Raw genomic sequence first — 20074 nt, forward strand, 5'->3', positions numbered from 1 at the left:
GTGTTCGAGCGATAGTAATTGGATTGTATACACTATAAATAAATTTAAAATGGATGGATACGCCAGTCTTTTTAACAAACGGTTCCCTCCAAGTTTAAATTACCATGTGTGGGGGAAATGTCTTAGAAGGTTTTGAAATTTGTACGAGTAGGCCATGATCGTGTGGCTTCGACTTAAGAGACATCACCGGGCCAAAATGTCGCCCTCAAAAATACAGTTTTCTTCACTGGAGAAATTTGTGGCGTTCATATATGCTTCTAAAACGGATGAGCTTGTGTTCGAGCGATAGTAATTGGATTGTATACACTATAAATAAATTTAAAATGGATGGATACGCCAGTCTTTTTAACAAACGGTTCCCTCCAAGTTTAAATTACCATGTGTGGGGGAAATGTCTTAGAAGGTTTTGAAATTTGTACGAGTAGGCCATGATCGTGTGGCTTCGACTTAAGATACACCAAAGTTAAATATGCTCCAAATTACAGTCGTTACGGGACCCTGAAAGCCAAAATTAGAGGGCGAACGCTTAGGCGGTGCTATTGACTTCTTTATTGAATGGCTGCTCTGTATAATTAGCAAAGCAAACTAATCCATCTGATCGCAACCAGCTGAGAGCATTGTGCCGTGATTCAGATGTCGTCTCGCAACGGCGGCTAATCTACAATCAACCTGTAGTTTTGTCACAAGAGAACTTTGATGCCCGTCTGCGGTCCACTCAAGGTTTTTTGGTTGGTTTGTAAAGCGAAACATTCATTTAACAGAGGATACGGTCTCTGGAGACTCTTTGGACAACTGAGAAGGAAGCCATTACTGCCACTACGGCCTGATGTTAATGACAAGATGACCTTTAACCTCGGTTTTCCCTCATCTAAGGCACGCCAGTGATTTTCAGTGTATTGTATTACGACATTTGACCACATTTCGCCATCAGATGATTTCAGCTCTAGATGAACTTTGGTTACAGTTTTTGGTGCCATTTATAAACACTGGTCTTAAAATATCTCTGAATTGTTTTTCCTCCATGTGATTTCAGGAACGTGATGTTTCCTACATATTTCACTTACTAAATACACAATACAGAGACATACAGTGAATTTCAATATAATTGCATACAATTACAATGCAATTATTCATCTTAAAATTGTTCAAACAACTTGTAGGCAATGTTCCAGGTTTTCTGAAGTCATATAAAACTATATGTAGGGAATGAAAATCACTGACAACCATAGCTCGTAAATCTCATTCATGCTTATGTATATACAACTTTTTTAAATTTTATAAGTACATTAAGGTTTATTGTGCCTGGTTTAATGTCAATTAAAGCAAACAGCATTGGTTCTTGCGTCTCGTAACTGATTGCGACGTTAGATGCTTGAATATGCAAATGCAAGACTTAATTCTTAAAAATGTTTTTAAAATTTCTTGTTAGACAGAAGAAAGGCATAAATGATTTGGGGTGACTTAGGGCAAGAAAATATTGACAAAATATTTTTGGGTGAACTACATACTTTCATTTCTAAATTGTCTCAAATAAAATAATGAAGCACTAAAAATGTAAAAAAAAAAAAATTTAAATTGTAATATTTCAATCTAGTCAAAAAAATCCATATTAAAAAAATTAATTTAATTTTTTTAAATATAAAAAATAAAACAAAAAATTTTATTTAAAAAAAATTTCCTCCTTTTATATAGATAATACTGTCATGTGTGGAAAAAAATAATGCTTATTTGATCCGTTTCAACTGGCATTAATCAAACCTTGCTCATCTCTTTGGCCTGATTTGTTTTGTTTGAATGCAGCAGGTAAAAAAAAAAAAAAAAAAGCACACATGGCTTTTTTTGTGATCTGCTGACCCGTATCCATGACAACCGTTTCTGTGCTGATGTTGTGTGTAGGTGATTGTCCTTACCTCATGCAGCGCCACCTCTGCTTCCAGACAGAGACACACTGACCAAATTATCCTCACAGCGGCACAGATACGCCTGGAGTCATCGATGTCAGCCTCTGCAGAGCTGCGGTCACATGTTTAATTTTGGATAGTGTTATAAGAGGTGATGCTCAACACATTCAGCCATTTAAAGCCTTCCTGTCATCTCACGGTCACATTGTTTTGACAGCTGAATCGATCCCACATAGGCACACATCTGGCCCAGGATCGAGCCAAGGAACAAAACTTTTGTAGGTGTCAAACTTTTCCAATGAACCTGAGCAGCTCTTTGAAAAAGATTTTTGCGGAGTTTGCTTCACACAAATTCTGCCACAGATGTGAACTAGTTTTTTTTTTTTTTTTTGAGTTTCCTCGACTTTGATGGCATTATATTCATACCTTTTTTTTTTAAAGGTGTATTAAGGACTATCATTTTTGGAGTGCTAAAAGTTTTGGTCTTTTTGAACAAAAATCTCTCTTTTCACTGGACTATAATAACATCCAACTGCAGCCTTTTTGAAAACCCAATGAACACAACAGCAGAACTTTTCTTTGAATAATGTCTCCCTCTATTGGCCAAGACTGAAAAATCCCCTTTTAAACCAACAAAAGAATGCCACTAAACTACATGATTGGAGTAGAAAAAAAAGAACAATAAAATTAAAAAACGTGAGTCACAAAAAAGAAATGATTCACTGATGCATCACAATTATTAAATTACGGATAAATTAAATTTATAATCAGAATTTTAAATTACTAACTTAAAAAAAAAAGATATTATAAAGATGTTATACTATTGGCATACACATCGCTTTTATGTGAAATTCAATATTATTAATTAATTTAATTTTAATATAATTATTATATATTAGTATTTATAATATTATACATATAATAATATTGCAACAAGTCACCTTAACATGGGAAAAGAACTGCAATCCTATACGGTTTCTGAAAAAATGAGCTGCATTGCCTGGAATCAGTTTAGAACTGGATCAGCTAAATAAATATGCTATCGCAGTATAATTTCATTTAATATATGCATTTAGCATTGTTTTATCCCATGCTCTCCATGAGAACCAACATGGCTGTGATGACGACGCTGCGCTTTAGTCAAAGAGACAAATGAAAATGATGTTTGTTTTTTACTGTGTATTTACAATAAATAGTACTTTGGAATGTTATTTCAAATGCAAATGCAAAATGAACTACAACACAAACTATTAATACTCAAGACAGAACACATTTGCAATGATAAAATACAAAGGATCCCAATAAAATCTAACCAACCTATTCATGACCTAAAATGTCATTTGTCCTTTCACGTCCAGTTCAGTTCAAGCGTCTGTCCAGAATTTCAGCACCAATCGGACCTACCGTTCCATACATCTGAAATGTGGTTTACTGCTCATGAATAAGGTCAGTCTGTCAGATCGATTGATTCTTCACAGCGTATGTGCAGCCAAATCTTCAGCACACATTTTCTTTGAGTCACAGCTGCTCACGAGTCGCCGGTCATGATGGAGACGAACTCCTCTTGATTAACTGAAAGAGTCCAAGAACAACTTAAATTCACTTTGCTTTTAACCAAATTATTCACAGCAGAGACAATTATTAATATTTTGCTGATTAAATTACATATAGCTCTTCACAACGCCAAAGGACACACAAACAGCTTTCAACTCAGCCTTCATTTCCACTGTTCCCATTGTTGTTGGCTGCAATACATTAATTTGCTGTGCCTTAATTGAGAAAAGCACTTTGGGCCAACTGGGAAAAGCACAGTAATTACTTCCATTCATCAGAGGCAATAAAAATAGCACTTTTTTTTCCTCTCCCTAGATAAAAATCCAGCAACTTACTCTCTCCGTCCCCATCGGTGTCAAATTCATCAATCATGGCTCGCAGGTCTTCGTCACTCATGTCTTCGCCCAGTTCACGAGCGACACGTCGCAGGTTTCTCATGCTTATCTTTCCCGTTTCATCATCATCGAAAAGTTTAAACGCCTTCAGAATTTCCTCTTTTGGGTCTCGCTCCAACATCATGTCCGTCACTTTAAGAAAATGATATCACTTGGTTTACAAAAGTTAATGAATCTCAAGCACTAACACTAAGCATTAAGCAAGCAGAAGATTTATTATGTTACATACATTCATGAGCAGGCTCCTGATTTCAGCAAAATCAAGTCTGATAAGCAGATTCTTCCATCCAAAGTTGTGTATTTAAAGGGTTAGCTCACCCAAAAATGACAATTCTGTCATTAATTACTCACCCTCGTGTTGTTCGAAACCCGTAAGACCTTCGTTCATCTTCGGAACACAATTTAAGATATTTTTGATGAAATCTGAGGGCTCTCTGACCCTCCCATAGACAGCAAGGTAACTATCACGTTCAAGGTCCAGAAAAGTACCAAGATGATCGACAAAGTAGTTACAAAATAATTTGTTAATTCTGTTTTCTTTGCGCAAAAAAGTATTCTCGTAGCTTCGTAACTTTAGTTGAACCACTGATGTCACATGGACTCCTTTGTAGTCCGTGTGACATCAGTGGTTCAACTGTAAAGTTACGAAGCTACGAGAATACTTTTTTGCGCAAAGAAAACAGAATTAACAAATTATTTTGTAACTACTTTGTCGATCATCTTGGTACTTTTCTGGACCTTGAACGTGGTAGTTACCTTGCTGTCTATGGGAGGGTCAGAGAGCCCTCATATTTCATCAAAAATATCTTAAATTGTGTTCCGAAGATGAACGAAGGTCTTACGGGTTTCGAACAACACGAGGGTGAGTAATTAATGACAGAATTGTCATTTTTGTGTGAACTAACCCTTTAAGATATGCTATTAGAATATTAGAAATTAGAAAATTACAATATTGCAAATAAATCACCGTTTCCATTCCATGTGTTCAAAATAACAAAATCGTCACTTCCTGGGAAACTGGTGCAAAGTAGTAATAATGAAAATGAAAGCTGCTGTAACCGGAAAGCCTGTGGCTCTTTTATTCCTACGTAATAAATTACTTGCACCTCAGAGCGTGCAGATGAAAAACATGACCGCATTTGTTATTCATCTGGTAGATAATTATACCGAATTATTTTGGTGACAGACTGAATGCAGACTGTTGCAGCAAAGTCACATGAGTTTTTTTGTTGCGCATCAAGGAATTTATTAGGTAAATGTGTTTCCATCGTAGTTTATTGACATGTTTTCTTATCCATGTCTTCACATCTTGACGTTTTCATCATCCCAAAATTCACATAAAAATATGTGGATGGAAACATAGCTATTAGAGAGTAATGAACTCAACTTACCCACTTCTTTGAAATCTTCGAAATTTATTTTCCCAGTTCCTTCTCTGTCATAGTCCTTTAGGATCTTTAACACATCTACTTTCTTCACCTCAAAACCCAGAGCTCTCATCGCCACCTGGAACACAGATTTTAAATGTCCGTATTTTTGAGCTACTGCTATTAATTTTTAAGTGTTTACTGAACAAAATTAATAAAATTAATTTTTTTAATAAAAAAAAAAAAAAAAAGGATATTACAATTTACAGTTATCCTTCACATAAAAAGAACACAGTCACTACAACCCCCAAGCAAAAACTAACAATATTAAATAATGTTTCATTGTTTTGAGAAACTGTGCTTTATCATCCTCTTTAATTAGTCTTACAGTTATTTATAAATAATTGTAAATTAAAAAAAAAAATGAACGATTTTAATTAAAAATTAAGACTAAATATGTGAGTTAAAAGATTTAAATGAATTATTTATATAATTATTCATATAACTTTTTTCTTATTTGTAAATAATGTTGTATTACGGTTAACTGCATTAAAAAAAGAACATTTCAGTTTGTCTTTGTTTATCTGTTAAGACTAGTAATATTTCAACATTAAAGGAACAGTTGACCCAAAAATGAAAATTTGCTGAAAATGGGTGCCGTCAGAATGAGAGTCCAAACAGCTGATAAAAGCCTCACAATAATCCACTGGTGAGCAAGTGATGCAAGTTTTGGACTAAGATTTGTACTTAACATTAAGTTCTTGGGTGGCCTGAGGGCGAGTACATATTTCAGCAAATTTTCATTTTTGGGTCAATTATTCCTTTAAAGGGGTCAGTCATATGATGCGATTTCAATTTTTCCTTTCTCTTTGGAGTGTTACAAGCTCTTGGTGCATAAAGAAGATCTGTAAAGTTGCAAAGACTAAAGTCTGAAATCAAAAGAGATATTCTTTATAAAAGTTAAGAGTCAACCACGCCTACCTAAAACAGCTCGTTCTAACACGCCCCCACATATCTACGTCACGATGTGGGAAGATTTGCATAAAGCCGCCCAAATGATCACGCAAAGAAAGAAGGCTTAACTTTTATTCTCGCTGTAGTATTGTTGTTGCCGCCATGTCGTGAAGACGCTGTGTGTTTCGTTGTGAAAGCGAAACTACTTTGTTTGGCCTTCCAAAAGAGGACACAACTAGAAATCAGTGGTTAAGTTGTAAAAGACAGTATAAGTCATTATAATCCGTAATTATGTCCCCACTGGATGCAACAAATGCCTTGTTTATAATGGGTTTTAATGTATTTGTCTCGTCGCTCCGGCCGGGACAAGGCATCACAGTATGGTAAGGGGCGTAACATTTCCGTCACACGCTTGAGGTATACGGCCAATCACAACGCACTGGATAGCTGGCCAATCAGAGCACACCTTGCTTTTCAGACCCATGAGCTTTGTAAAAATCGACACATTTCAGGAAGTCGGGGCATAGAGGAGAAACAATAATGTACAGTGTGTGGAAAATAATGTGTTTTTTTAACCTTAAACCGCATAAACACATTTCATTACACCAAATACACAAAATAATGTTCTTTTTAGCAACATCATATGACCCCTTTAAGATTTGAACTTTTAAACTGATGAATAGTCACTGCACATGTGTGCTGTTTGTAAAATGAGATCTTTACCTTTAATTCGTGATAATCTATTTCTTTATCCTTGTCTGTGTCGAAGAGCTCGAACGCCTCCTTGATTTCATCCTTCTGCTCCTCAGTAAGTTCTCTCCTTTTCTTCCTTTTACTCTTATCAGCAGTTAGGTCAGTCCTGAAAGCACAAGTATGGAAATCAGTCACCTTATTCATTCTGATCTTCCATGAGTTCAGATACCATTCAATCACATACACACTTGTTAGCTGACTCCGTAAAGAGCATTTTGAGGACCAACAGAACATGCATATGATGCTCAAAACTGCAGGTGACTTGAGATTTAACGTTGAAATATATCATTTTTATAGCAAAAAAATAAAAATGAAGTAAATGCATGGTGCTCTTGTTTGTAAGGCAATATGAGTTACAGTTTTTAATCTATTTATGATACGGGCTATTATTTTACTGTTATAATCACTATTATTGCTATTAATAATAAAAAATACAGTGTCAACAGTTCACCGGCTACTAACGCTACACACACCAACAGCTGGACTCTAAATAAAATCTTTATCTACTAAACACCATAATTACCTTAGAGACAGGCTCATGTTTGCAGTTTGGCAAAAAATAACTGATATTGAAACCCAAACCAGACCAACGAGATTAGAGTTCGGCTTCTCCGAGCTAATCAGCTAATACCCGAAAACAGACGCCACGCCAGTCGCCAAAGGCAGCGCGTTGCTAGTTGATTTGTCAGAGAGACGTTTCCGATTGGCTGCGAAGGTCTGGGCGTCAGGATAACATTATTTGTGATTGGTTGTTTGGAAACCGACCTGCGTTTGAGCCTGTTCGATTGGCGGGCTGAGCCAGGAATGGGCGGTCTTAATTGATGGCGGTCACGACGACGGCGCATTTATTAATGATGTGTGGTTAATAACAAATTTGGATAAATATTACTTAAATATTATATATAATCTATTGTCAAATATAAATTGATATAATTTTAAAATATAATATTATATCTCTCTCTGAAGAACACAGAAAAGTCCATTAGGAGCAATAAATAAATTTGTGTATCTTTATTTTTCTCAGGAAAGTAGGCTACACTGTACATTGGCTGTTAACCCTGAATAAACGTCCAAAAAAATAAAAAATAAAAATAAAAAGAAAGAAAGAAAGAATATATAAATAAATAAAATATAAAATTAATATAGAATATAACTAATATAAAATAAAGTGATTGTGTATGAGAGTATATATAATATGTATATTAATTAAATACTATATGATGGCTGTGGTATTATTATTATTATTGCAGTAGTAGTAGTAGTAGTAGTAGCATTTTATAAATGTAAATGCAATATAAACTGATGATAATAATTAAATCGATTTACCGATCGTCATACATATCAATAAATATTGGAATTGATTAAATATTGAGGTAATCAAAATGTACTAAAACTCTGGTGACATAAGTGCCTTTTATTTCATGTTTACTTTCTGTTGCTATTAATAAATATCATTATTATTGATAATATTTAAACAGCAAATTGTTAACAAAAACAAAATACGTTTTTAATCCTCAATTTGGTGGTTACAGTCAACCACCAATAGAGGACGCCCTACACCATGACAACACTGACATGGATCCTTTCTAACTTGAACTGCAACAGAAAGTGCAAGAAACTCTTTAAGTTAACTCTTTACCCTATGAGTTTTTCTATGAAGTTGATTAGTACAGCTCATGCACTTCACAGGATTAATCTGTTTAACTTTTCTCCAGGACTGACTGAGTCTATTAGGGTTTGGTTGTATGACCTTAAGACCTTTCAAGCTCAAACCCACAACCGCTTCTTGAGACCAGACAAAAACATTTTGTGCTCATCAGGGGAAGTGGTTAGGGAGCCACCCATCTTACTTCCCTAAACGTGCTGATGCCACCAGTCAAGATAATACAGTGAGAGAATAATAATATTCTATATTAAATTAATTGCATTAATTACATTGTGCTGTGAATGTGACAAAACCATGTGCAAAGTACTGACTCCATACTTGTGTACTTTTTTGGCTTTTTGACCCAAGAAGAACAAATCCACCATGGAACCATGCTTACTTGCAAAAAGTGCCCATGCAACAAAAAAAAAGAAAGAAAGAAAACATGCAAAGCACACTTGCCCAGGATTTCATCAAATGAACGTGGAATGCAGCACCACATGCTTTCATGTTTTGGCTGAACTTGCTCATTTTATTTAGAGCACTTGAAACCCGAACAATCTGTTACCGTGACAACAAAGATTACCTCTGGGCAACCGTTGACAGTTGATAGGTGTCCTATTAAAAAAACAACAGGATTGTTCACAGACTCACTAATCATTACTCATACAAGGTGTGAGCAGGTTGCTGGCAACTCAGCTTTTACACAATTTCCATGATCTCAAGCTGATCTCTTGCATGCACACCGACTCAAGGAAGAGGGTTTCGGAAAGTACATGATGTCTATCTCGAAAGAGAAAGCATAAAGTCTGAGTTCTGATAGTACTATGCACACGGTGACAGATCACTGCTTGAGTTTTGTAGAACAGAGTCTGTGTATCCCATGAAGCAAGTCTGTTCCTATTGGACGGTGCTGGTCATGTGACAGTCCATTCATTTCATTAGCCACAGTCGGTGCAATGATCTCAGTCATAAGGACCCTCAAATGCCTGGACCATCTGGACTAGCTTGTGTTTTGCTAGACTGTTGTGATGTTGAGTATTAACTAAAATAACTCTGTTTACCCTGAGGGGGTTATCGCTGCTCTCCCTGCTCTCATCCATGCTAGGCTGCATGGAGGCGCAGGGAGTTCTTGCCCAGAACAGAACCATACCGCCAATCCAAACTGTATGCTAATTGTCAATCATCTTTGACGATAGTGGTCCTGACAGAAATGCGTTCCTCCTGTCATTTGAAGCTCACTACTGTGTTTTATTTTGCCTAAAACTGTTTTATAGTGTTGTTGTTGTGCTCTGCTTTGTAGTGCATCTGTGGGGGAGGTTTGACTGGCTTCGACTGGCTCATTCTGAACAAAAGCAGATGAGGAGCTACTGTGATGCTGCTGAGGCTGGAGCTATCTAGTTCAGACCGGTAGCTGGGTGCTGCCTTCAACACTGAAGGGCTCTTTGAGGGTGGGAGGGTTTTTTTATTGTCGTCTGTGTGATTAATTTAGGGAAGACTTCAGAGGTTTCACAGTTACTTTTGTAAGAGGTAATTATACTACCTACTGCTCTGAGATGGAGGAAGTCATTGACAAAAACTCTGTGACTGCTTTTTAATCTGCCTATTGAAAAGGTTATAGAATTGTGTTAGACAGATAATTGAGTTAGAAAGGTGGATTTGTCCTGTAGATACAGATTAAACAGTTTGTTATTAGATTTAATCTGAATAAAATAATCACTATATTTATTTTCAATAATACTTTATTTATTTAAATAATACTTATTTTTATCATAGATAGATAGATAGATAGATAGATAGATAGATAGATAGTAATCAAATGTATTAAAATATTATAATCATTAAATATTATATTATATATTAATATGAAATATTACATATAATTATTATATTTATATGCATACTGTAAATTAATAATTATAATAATTTAATATTATATTATGTATTTATATTCCAGGACATATACAATAATGTTTAAATATATCATTTTTGTTTGTTCAATTTAAAGATGTAATTAATAGTTGTCAAGTACTTCAAAGGACTAGCATTTAGATAGATAGATAGATAGATAGATAGATAGATAGTAATCAAATGTATTAAAATATTATAATCATTAAATATTATATTATATATTAATATGAAATATTACATATAATTATTATATTTATATGCATACTGTAAATTAATAATTATAATAATTTAATATTATATTATGTATTTATATTCCAGGACATATACAATAATGTTTAAATATATCATTTTTGTTTGTTCAATTTAAAGATGTAATTAATAGTTGTCAAGTACTTCAAAGGACTAGCATTATTAGTCTATCCTACTGATTCATTGTGTTACGTGGTGGGAAAACTATGAGTTACAGTAAGTACAGTACATCTTACACTGCTTGAGCTCCTCCCCAAATACCTGTTCTTTCAGCTCAGTGGTGGTGTGATTCTAGACACGCCCCATCATTGTTGCTGCATTCTCATTGGATAAAGAAGACATTGTGTGATGCAGCCGTGCAGGTGATGGTGCGTGAGGTATTTTAATGTCTAATTTAATGTCTAATATACATTTTAACGGATAAACCCCTTATAAAAAAATGTTTTAATGTTTTTTACAAACACTTTATGTGAGGTCACATAAAAGCTCCTTCAGAAGCCGTATTTATCTAGTCATCAGAGGGACATGTGACTTCACAGGGCCGCTGCAATGATAATCATGTGGAGATGTTTTTCTTGTGGCAGAAGGTTAAAGACCACATGCGCTCATGTGGCTTCTCGCTTGTTTTCTCTCGCTGAGAAAGAAGGAAAGGCAGATGTTGTGTGTACACAATTCCAAATCATGATGCAACAGAAGATCCTGGGCTCCGGCCAATCTCTCCCAAAGCCAAGAAGTTGTTCTGATGCCATCTGACCGATCTTCTGCGATAGCTCAGGGTGGTGAAAACTGCATTCAGGTGCAACTGACTGCATTTGTGCACAATGAGTGTGTTTACATACAAAGCAAAATACAGATGCACCAGTCATGACCTCGGCTCATTTGGTGCCCTAGGTAATATGACACAAAAAAAAAAAAAGGTGAATTAATCTAGTATTAGATTAGAGGTGTCCAGTATGGAAGCTTGTTGCAGTATGGAAGTTTCAGAATGTTCAGAGAAGTATCGGAATGAATGTTGCCTTAGCATTTGCATAACCAAGAAAAAAAAACATTTAAAAATTTTAAAAACTGCACATTTGAACATTCAGAGCACATTCAGAAATAATGTATAGAGTCAAAGAAATAATGAAATAATGTTCCAGCGTCATTCAGCATAGCGTGTATTTATGTATCAATGAAATGTCCAACAAATCCAAAAGATGTGAAATCACTGCGCTCAACAGATACTTGGGTGCGTAGATCAATAAAAATCGTCATGACATCAAATGAAAAATGCAGGATCCACACTCACTTGTGTACTTCTTGATGATTTGTATTTTTTTTATTATACAAAAAGCACACGATAAAACGTTTCGGCACTCGGCCTTCCTCAGTGAAATAATAATGCTGAGTGCTGAAACATTTGATCCATTCAGCATACTTATTCTGACCTGTACTTTTTAAAATATATTTGTGATCATACAAAATTTTATTATATTTTAAATTATTACAAACTTCTTGCTGACAAATGGGTAAAACCTAGTGGTTTGAAGGATAGTGGCAAATATTGGTAAAGACCTAAAGTGACAAATAGTATTTTGGGCCAGCACTTTGATCCTTAAATAGAGTCTTTTAATGTCATCTAATGATTCTGGTATATAATCTATTGTTACACTGAATGACAGCTTTTTTTCTGTAAATGAAAATTGTATGATAGTCATTATTTTTTGCTCAGAAAAAAAATGAAACAAGACACATTATAATGTATGAAAAAAAATAAAGCTGCATTAAACTTTTATTGTTTTGATGCTTGAAAACCCCTTTTCATCTTTGACCCTTTAATTACTTGATAGGAACTTTAGGAAAATGTTCTCAGAACATCTGTTTCTTAGCTGGGTTGCTTAAAGGCTACAAATTATACCCTCACGTTCTGTATTAAAAAAAAAACATTCAAGCAAGCATCTCCTGGCATGAGTGCAGGTACATGTACATCTCTGACGTATTCTCACTCAAGACAAATGAGAAGATGTTATCCTGTGAGAGTATGGTATACAAATTCTGTGTGATGTGAGAAAGGAGCTGATGCTTGGTGATAGGATATCTGGTTCGAGCCGGTTTGTTTTTTGCCCTGAAATGAACCTGCTCTGCTTTGTGTTGTTCACACAGGTGTGAAGCCGAACCCCCCTCCTCCCCCCATCCCGCATGGCTCTGCACACGTAACACCTGCCCGCCACTTCACAGCAGTACAAGATGTTCTCTTGATTACTCCTGCTGCAAAAGAGGAACAACCGCTTTCACTTTCTGTTGCTGCTGGTATGTTTTTAAGTCTGCGAGTGCTGAGATCAGCAGTGCGGGTAACAGGTTCAGGGCATCTGGTTCACGAGAAGGTATACAAGAGAAAAATATTCTAGACTTCTTCCACTTTTCCACTTGGGAACAAGAAGTTATGTAAAGGACACTGTACAGTCAGCCCCTGATTGTACAGTTCTTGCATGAAAAATGTCATAAAACCAAAGTTACATAAAAATGTTTGGCTTTTCCAAAATGTGCATAAAAACACATGCTTGGGGTGGACAGATTTTTAAAAAAATTTTTTTTTACAAAAAGTCTGTGTGCATCAAATGAATCTCTGAATCATTTGCTCAGAGAAAATAAAATAATAAATTATTATATCATCAGACTATCATCATATAACATCTGAAATTTTGCTTTGAACTTCAAAATGTTCGGCTACTCTCTAGCAATCTATACGTTTTTGCAGAATGTAATTTTTAATTATTAACGGGATAGTCGTTACAAATCTGTATGCATTTCTTTCTTGCTGAACACAAAAGAAGATATTTTGGAGAATGTTGATAACCAACAATTTTGGTTTCCCATTGACTTTCATTGTATTTTTTTGTCTATACTATGGAGGTCAAAGTTGGTTTTGCTTACATGTCTGTGTAAAGTGTGGGCATGTGGTCGCGTCTGCAAAATGGCTTAAATCACTTACGGCAGCTTTAACACCTGCTGCATTTCAATCATGCAGCGCTGTTTTCAAGAAAACATGAACATCTTCAGGAGATTGTTGCAGCAGAGCGCAGGTAAAATATGCAGTTAAAGTACAACAACATGATTGAGAATTTCATCTGTGCTACTGTCTGACGCACACAGAGGTACATAAAATCACCCGCTCTAACATCCAATCCACAACCACCAGCTGCCCTCACGGACTCATGATTCAGTGCATAACACTCTTGATTGAACCACATCAGGCCTTCAAGAAATCTGCACTTAGCAGCCCTCAATCATCAGTAAAATAAGTGTGTGATGTGTCTTTAATGGGAGCTTTCACCACATGATATTGTGATGATTGTCGAGCTCAGACAAAACCACATTAAAGGCAACATGGTGCATTAGTACAGTCTTTAAAGAAATAGATGACCCAAAATGAAAATTGGATGAAAATGTACTCACCACACCACTCTAGTCCATCAGTTAATGTCTTGTGAATTGAAAAGCTGCGTGTTTGTAAGAAACAAATCCATCAGTAAAGTGTTTAATCTATTGCTTCTGGCCAAAATATTAGTCCATAATTCATAATAAAGCTTTTGTCCTCTCACATCAAAATCAGCTGACATATTAGGGGGTGAAATGATGGACTGGAGTGGTGTGGATTACTTGTGGATCATTGTGATGTTTTTATCAGCTGTTTGGACTCTCATCCTGACGGCACCCATTCACTGCAGAGGATCCATTAGTGAGCAAGTGATGTAATGCTACATTCCTCCAAATCTGTTCTGATGAAAAAACAAGCTTATCTACATCTTGGATGGTTCTGATAGTAAGTACATTTTAAGCAAATTATCATTTTTGGGTGAACTACTCCTTTAATTTTTGTATTAAAGGGGTCATATAATGCTACATGCACTTTTACAAGTTGTTTGAACTGAAATGTGTGTTGGCAGTGTGTGTACACAACCACCCTATAATGATAAAAATCCACCCAGTGGTTTTTTGTTCATCTACAAAAATTTTTACCCCTTTCTCAAATCGAGCTGATCTCAGATGCCTGTCTGTGTGACGTCACACAGAAAGGCCCCTCCCACGATAGTTTGATTGACAGTAGCGTTTCAGCACAGACTGGACTGGTGTCTTACCTCAGACCCGCCCTGAGTGAGCTGTCAACAGTCCGCCATTGTTTCACCGCTGACGCAGATGTAGACAAGAATGACTCCTAAGCGATTGAGGTCTTCTGTTGTTGGATGTAATAATGAACATAGCAGTCGTCGTTTACTCCCGACATCTGAGCCGCTGAAGACGCAGTGGATTATGTTTGTTTTTGAAGGGAATGCACCCCCGATCTACATAAATGCGTCTATGTTCGCGCGAATCATTCGTGATCCAGCTTCACCTACAGAAGAAGTGAGTGTAAGGTTTTTTTAACGAATCTTTGCAAACTGCCTCTCCTAATAATGTGCTAATTAGCAAGTTTCACATGAATGCAGCTAAAGTAAACAGTCTCTCTGAGAGCAGCTCGGAAGAGAGGGGCAGGGTCAGCAGAGCTCCTTAACATTTAAAGGAAAATGCTACAAATCTGCATACTCTGAAAAGAGCTGTTTTTGACAGGGTAAAAAAAGGTGTTTTTTACACTACCATTGAGAAATTTTAACCAAACTATGTTACAGACTTTTCATTAAGACCCTAAAGAATCATATCAACTTGTGGAAAATGGGCATCCTATGACCCCTTTAAGCAAACCTATGTTTTAGGTTAAATTAGCTTTAGGTTCAAAATGAATGAGGAGAAAAAGTGCAATGTCCTCAATCACAGACATTCATTCAAGTGGCATGAAATTTCCAAAAATGTAGGTCATTGGCTCTGTAATTTTTACCAAATATTTGCAAGAAAAACACACGTCCAATTCAGACAGGACTGAAATTGTCTGTGAAACACAAATGAACCCGACTGCCTCACGGATGACTAGTCCTGTCTGAATAGGACTCGCTGAATATGAAACTGTAACTACACTTTAGTATTGATTTCTCACAGCAGATTGCTTTTTTTTCAGACAACTTACTGAAGCTCCAACTCTCTCTTGAGAGAGCCACATAAATAAACATTTGCACTAATGAAACTGCACTTTCTTCAGTCTTTCATTTGTTTAAACTTTCCCTGTAGGCAGCAGTGCCAACGCAGCATTTTCACAGGCAATTCCTTCCCTATTCCGCCGTGTGAAGATCATTGTCTCGGTGAAGTGCGTCACTGGCGCCTCTGTTTGCATGCAGCACCACTGTGTGAATGAGGCTGCACTTTGATATTTTGAAACAATGTCTCATGCTCAGCGAAGAGTGTAAGGAGCTTTAGGCCTCAATCATATCTAAGACAGAAAGTTTGTTCTTGTGACATGTGCCGACTCGTGTCATTTCCTGTTTTAAGATATGAGAGCGTCTGAGAGAAAGGAGATGTTTTTTTTCCTCACTATCTGTGTCGAGATACTCTCGTCTCCTCACAAACAGGGATTCCTTGCTGGAAAATCCAGCTAAAACCAGCAGCTTTAAAAGCACCAGTCGGTGGAACTGGTTTTGACCCTTAAAGCCATCTTGGTTTATAGCCTTTCTCACCAAGGCTGCATTTATTTAATCGAAAATACAGTAAAAGCGGTAATATTGTGGAATATTATTACAGTTTAAACTGTTTTCTAATTGAATACACTTTAAAATATAATTTATTCTTATGATGGCCATTTTCAGCATCATTACTCCAGTTTTCAGAGTCACATGATCTTTCAGAAATCTATGCAATAATATGCTGATTTGGGGTCAAGAAACATTTCTTATTATTATCAAAGTTGAAAGCGGTTGTGCTGCTTAAAGAAACAGTACGTACCTTGAAATATCAGTTACAAAATCATTCTGATGGGTGCTTCAAATTATAAAAATGTCTTCTGTTCTCTTCCCAAATGTCTATTCTGAGGGTATGTAAGTTTGCGAAAATGGTGGGTTGCTTTATGGCAGCGAACGGTGTGTTCCAAACGAGATATATCGCCATCCGAAGGGCACTTCGGAGTGAAAACAATCATGGCTGCCATATTGAAGGGTCGTTCCAAACCGAAGTGCTCAAAACTGGCCACTTCAAAGGGCCCTTTGGAATGAAGGATTTCGAAGGGTACAACTGATGGACACTTCGGGCTCCCATGATCCTTTGCGCAGATTCTTTGCATGATGACGGGGCCTCCATGTGGGCACGTGCTGATGACGCAGAAGGGCACTTCAAGAAACAGTTGTTTGGTCCCCTACACCCTTCAACCCTTCGAAGCTCTCACTCCGGAGGGTAAACCCTTTGAAGGGATTAGGGCATAGGGATGAGCCCTTACGAATGGAACGCAAGGTCTTCTTCTTCTTCTTTTTTAACGGCGGTTGGCATCCATCATATTGGTGCATTACCGCCCCCTTCTGTTCCGGAGTGTGGATCAGTTACGGCATATTTCCGGAAGTGAATTCCACTCACTGTAGGGGGCTCCAAAGTCGCATAAATACATAAAACTACATACAGTTGCTTTAATATTTATTTCAGGATTATTTAATGTATATAAAGTTCAAAAGAACAGTATTTATTTGAAATAAAAAAATATTTTGTAACATTGTAAATGTATTTACTGTCACATTTGCTCACTTCTAATTTGTCTTTGCTGAATACAATACCCCAAACTTTGGAAGGCTTGTGTATTTATTAGTTATTTACAACCCACTGAAACAAAGAAACTACACATTTCTATTTTTGACCTGTTTGTGGGCTAGGTCTAATTCAAAAGACTTGTTCAAAAGAATCACATAATTTCCAAGAACTGAATAAAATCTTTAATCTGTTTAATCTGTTATCACAAATTATTTCATAACTAATTGTAATCATATCCTCATTTCTTAGGTCTGTTCTAAAGAATGTGATGCAATCATTGATCTATAATATAGATCAGTGAACGCAATAGTCATTTGCTTTACTTTGGTGTATTCTGGTTGTTTTTGAATGTTAACAGTTCAAAATATCACTTTTATCACATTTTTACATTTGCATTATTTGATTACAAAATCAGCTGATATAATAAGTATAAATTAAACACTAACTTTTGTTATTCAGTTACTACTGGGTACAATACGGTGTAAATGCGTGCAATGATGTTTTTCTATAATAATTTTTTCTGAATGTGCTAGTTTGAGTTAACCCTAGGGCATCTTTACCACTCAAACTTGACATGTCAGCTATTGACCGCAACAAATTCCAATTTGTAACTATCCTGTCTGGCATATCCTGCAGTGACGTGTTTTCAGAGGTGGAACATGTCACAGGCCGGTGCTACAGTGAACCCATCCAAGGCGTTTCAGCATTCAAGCTTCCATCACACCTTTGTGGGCTCTTTTCTCATGGACCTGTGGTTGTCGGAGGTTTTCGTTCCCTTCCGCCCTACACAGTTCACTTCCCATTCACCTTGTATGCAAAAGAGCCCCCTACACGTATCTTACGTATCTATATCTGTTTTGCTGTTTATCTGTTAGAGTTTGTTTGACACAAGCTCACCGTTCACATTTAAGAGGCATGTTAAAAGGCATCTGAGAGCTGGTTTGGAAGCGTTCATCTGTTCTGCGGCCAAACCACAAGCTGTCGTCAACTCTCTGCAGTGACTGATGGCAGTTTGCAAAGTCTGAAATGGATCTGAAGCCTGCAGCTTTTTGACATACTGTATGTCTGCTGTCTGGATTACAGTATGACTGCTGTATGTTCAGTCTAAGCTGAACGGTGGACATCTGATATCTCACTCACACACACCAGTACAGCCTCTGCAACTACAGATGCAGCTGAAATGTTGCTGCCACATTGCAATCATATCCAAGTGTCACATTAGTTAGGACACTAATGATATGTGCTTTCAGCTATCATTTTTTATAACTTCTGGACCCCTCAGGTTTGGTTGATGTTTGACAGGACATGTGTGTGATATATTGACACAGTGCTAGGTTACGTCATAAATCATCATCATTTCGTGTGTATGTTGGCATACCAGTAATTGCTGAGCACAATACACAATTAATCAGCATTACATTACCTTTTCTAAATCAATCAGGTGTTTTATTCAGAGGATGTATTCACTTAAATGAGCATTATTAAAAAATGTAAATCATATTTGGTTAACCACACAGGTAAACATGAACAAACTAGACAAAGAAAGTTTGAATGTGTTTATACAATTTAAAAATATCACAGACGAACCGATAGATAGATAGATAGATAGATAGATAGATAGATAGATAGAGCAATAGAGCAAAGATACACCATCAAAGCAGATATGAGCCATTTGGGTTGGCTGAATGGATGGATCAGGTTAAAATAAGCTCCTGTAAAAGTCAATGGCAGCCGGATTGAACTGGCCGGAGCTGTAAGGCGAGAGAGCTGTGGACATGGATAGTACGGCCGCACTCCCTGTGAACTCTACTTCACAGCCCAGGGCTGAATGTGCCCTGATAAAATATTCCAGTAGCCTCTCACTGCAGAACACAAGATCCAGGTGGCGTGGTTGAATCCACATCTAGGGGGTGGAGATTGGTAGGTTTAGGGGTGGAGATGGGTGGGTTTAGGGATCAGGGGGTGGAGACGGGTAGGTTTAGGTATATGTAAGGTGGGAGGAGTTGGATCTGGATCCAACCACGCCCCATGGATCTTGTGTTCTGCAGTGAGGACCATCTCAAATATTTCAACACTCCCAAGTATGTATGTCAAGAAGCAGGCGCACATGCAGAGCTATTACGTTGCCGCTCAGGCTGCCTCCGTCGTAGGCCAGTCCAAACCTGTTCTTGTTTATCACTGGCATAGTGGCCGCCCTTGTATCAACAACTGTAAGCGAGCGAGTGAGACTTGCACGCAGTGTCACTGCATCAAATACAAACATGCCTCATTTGCATGGTGTGCTTGAGGTCAAAGTTGCCAAAAACAAAGAATTATTGTTGCCTTTGCTTATTTTGCTGCTTAATGTTTAATCATTTTGAAAGCACGGATGTGAGAACTTGACAACAAGTCTTTACTTGTTGCAGTTTTTATTATTATTATTATTATTATTAACTTTATTATATTATTATTATTTTACTTTATTTATATTCATTCTTTCTTTCTTTGTTTGCTTTTAGTTAAATTCAACAAAAATGACAAAGGACTCAATTAAAATATAAGATTTTAAAGGGGTCATATGATGCTGCTAAAAAGAACATTATTTGTTTATGTGTTTATGTGGTTTCAAGTAAAAAAAAACACATTATTTTCCACGTACTGTACATTATTGTTTCTCCTCTATGCCCCGCCTTTTTGAAATGCGTCGATTTTTACAAAGCTCATCGGTCT

At 36.7% G+C, this 20074-nt stretch overlaps 1 protein-coding gene across 1 annotated transcript; it reads right to left on the reverse strand.

Annotated features, from left to right (window-relative positions):
• Window positions 1-3060: 3060 nt before the first annotated feature.
• On the reverse strand, window positions 3061-7627 carry LOC107658563 (centrin-3-like). The gene is made up of 5 exons (XM_016447151.1): window positions 7448-7627; window positions 6895-7030; window positions 5242-5356; window positions 3791-3982; window positions 3061-3473 (listed from the first exon to the last, which is right to left on the reverse strand). Exons 1-5 carry the CDS (start codon window positions 7462-7464, stop codon window positions 3430-3432), a joined length of 504 nt encoding a protein of 167 aa, XP_016302637.1. The 5' UTR covers window positions 7465-7627; the 3' UTR covers window positions 3061-3429.
• Between the last annotated feature and the right edge of the window lie 12447 nt (window positions 7628-20074).

Source organism: Sinocyclocheilus anshuiensis, unplaced genomic scaffold (genome assembly GCF_001515605.1).
Source record: "Sinocyclocheilus anshuiensis isolate Anshui unplaced genomic scaffold, SAMN03320099.WGS_v1.1 scaffold343, whole genome shotgun sequence".
Classification (NCBI taxonomy): Eukaryota; Metazoa; Chordata; class Actinopteri; order Cypriniformes; family Cyprinidae; genus Sinocyclocheilus; species Sinocyclocheilus anshuiensis.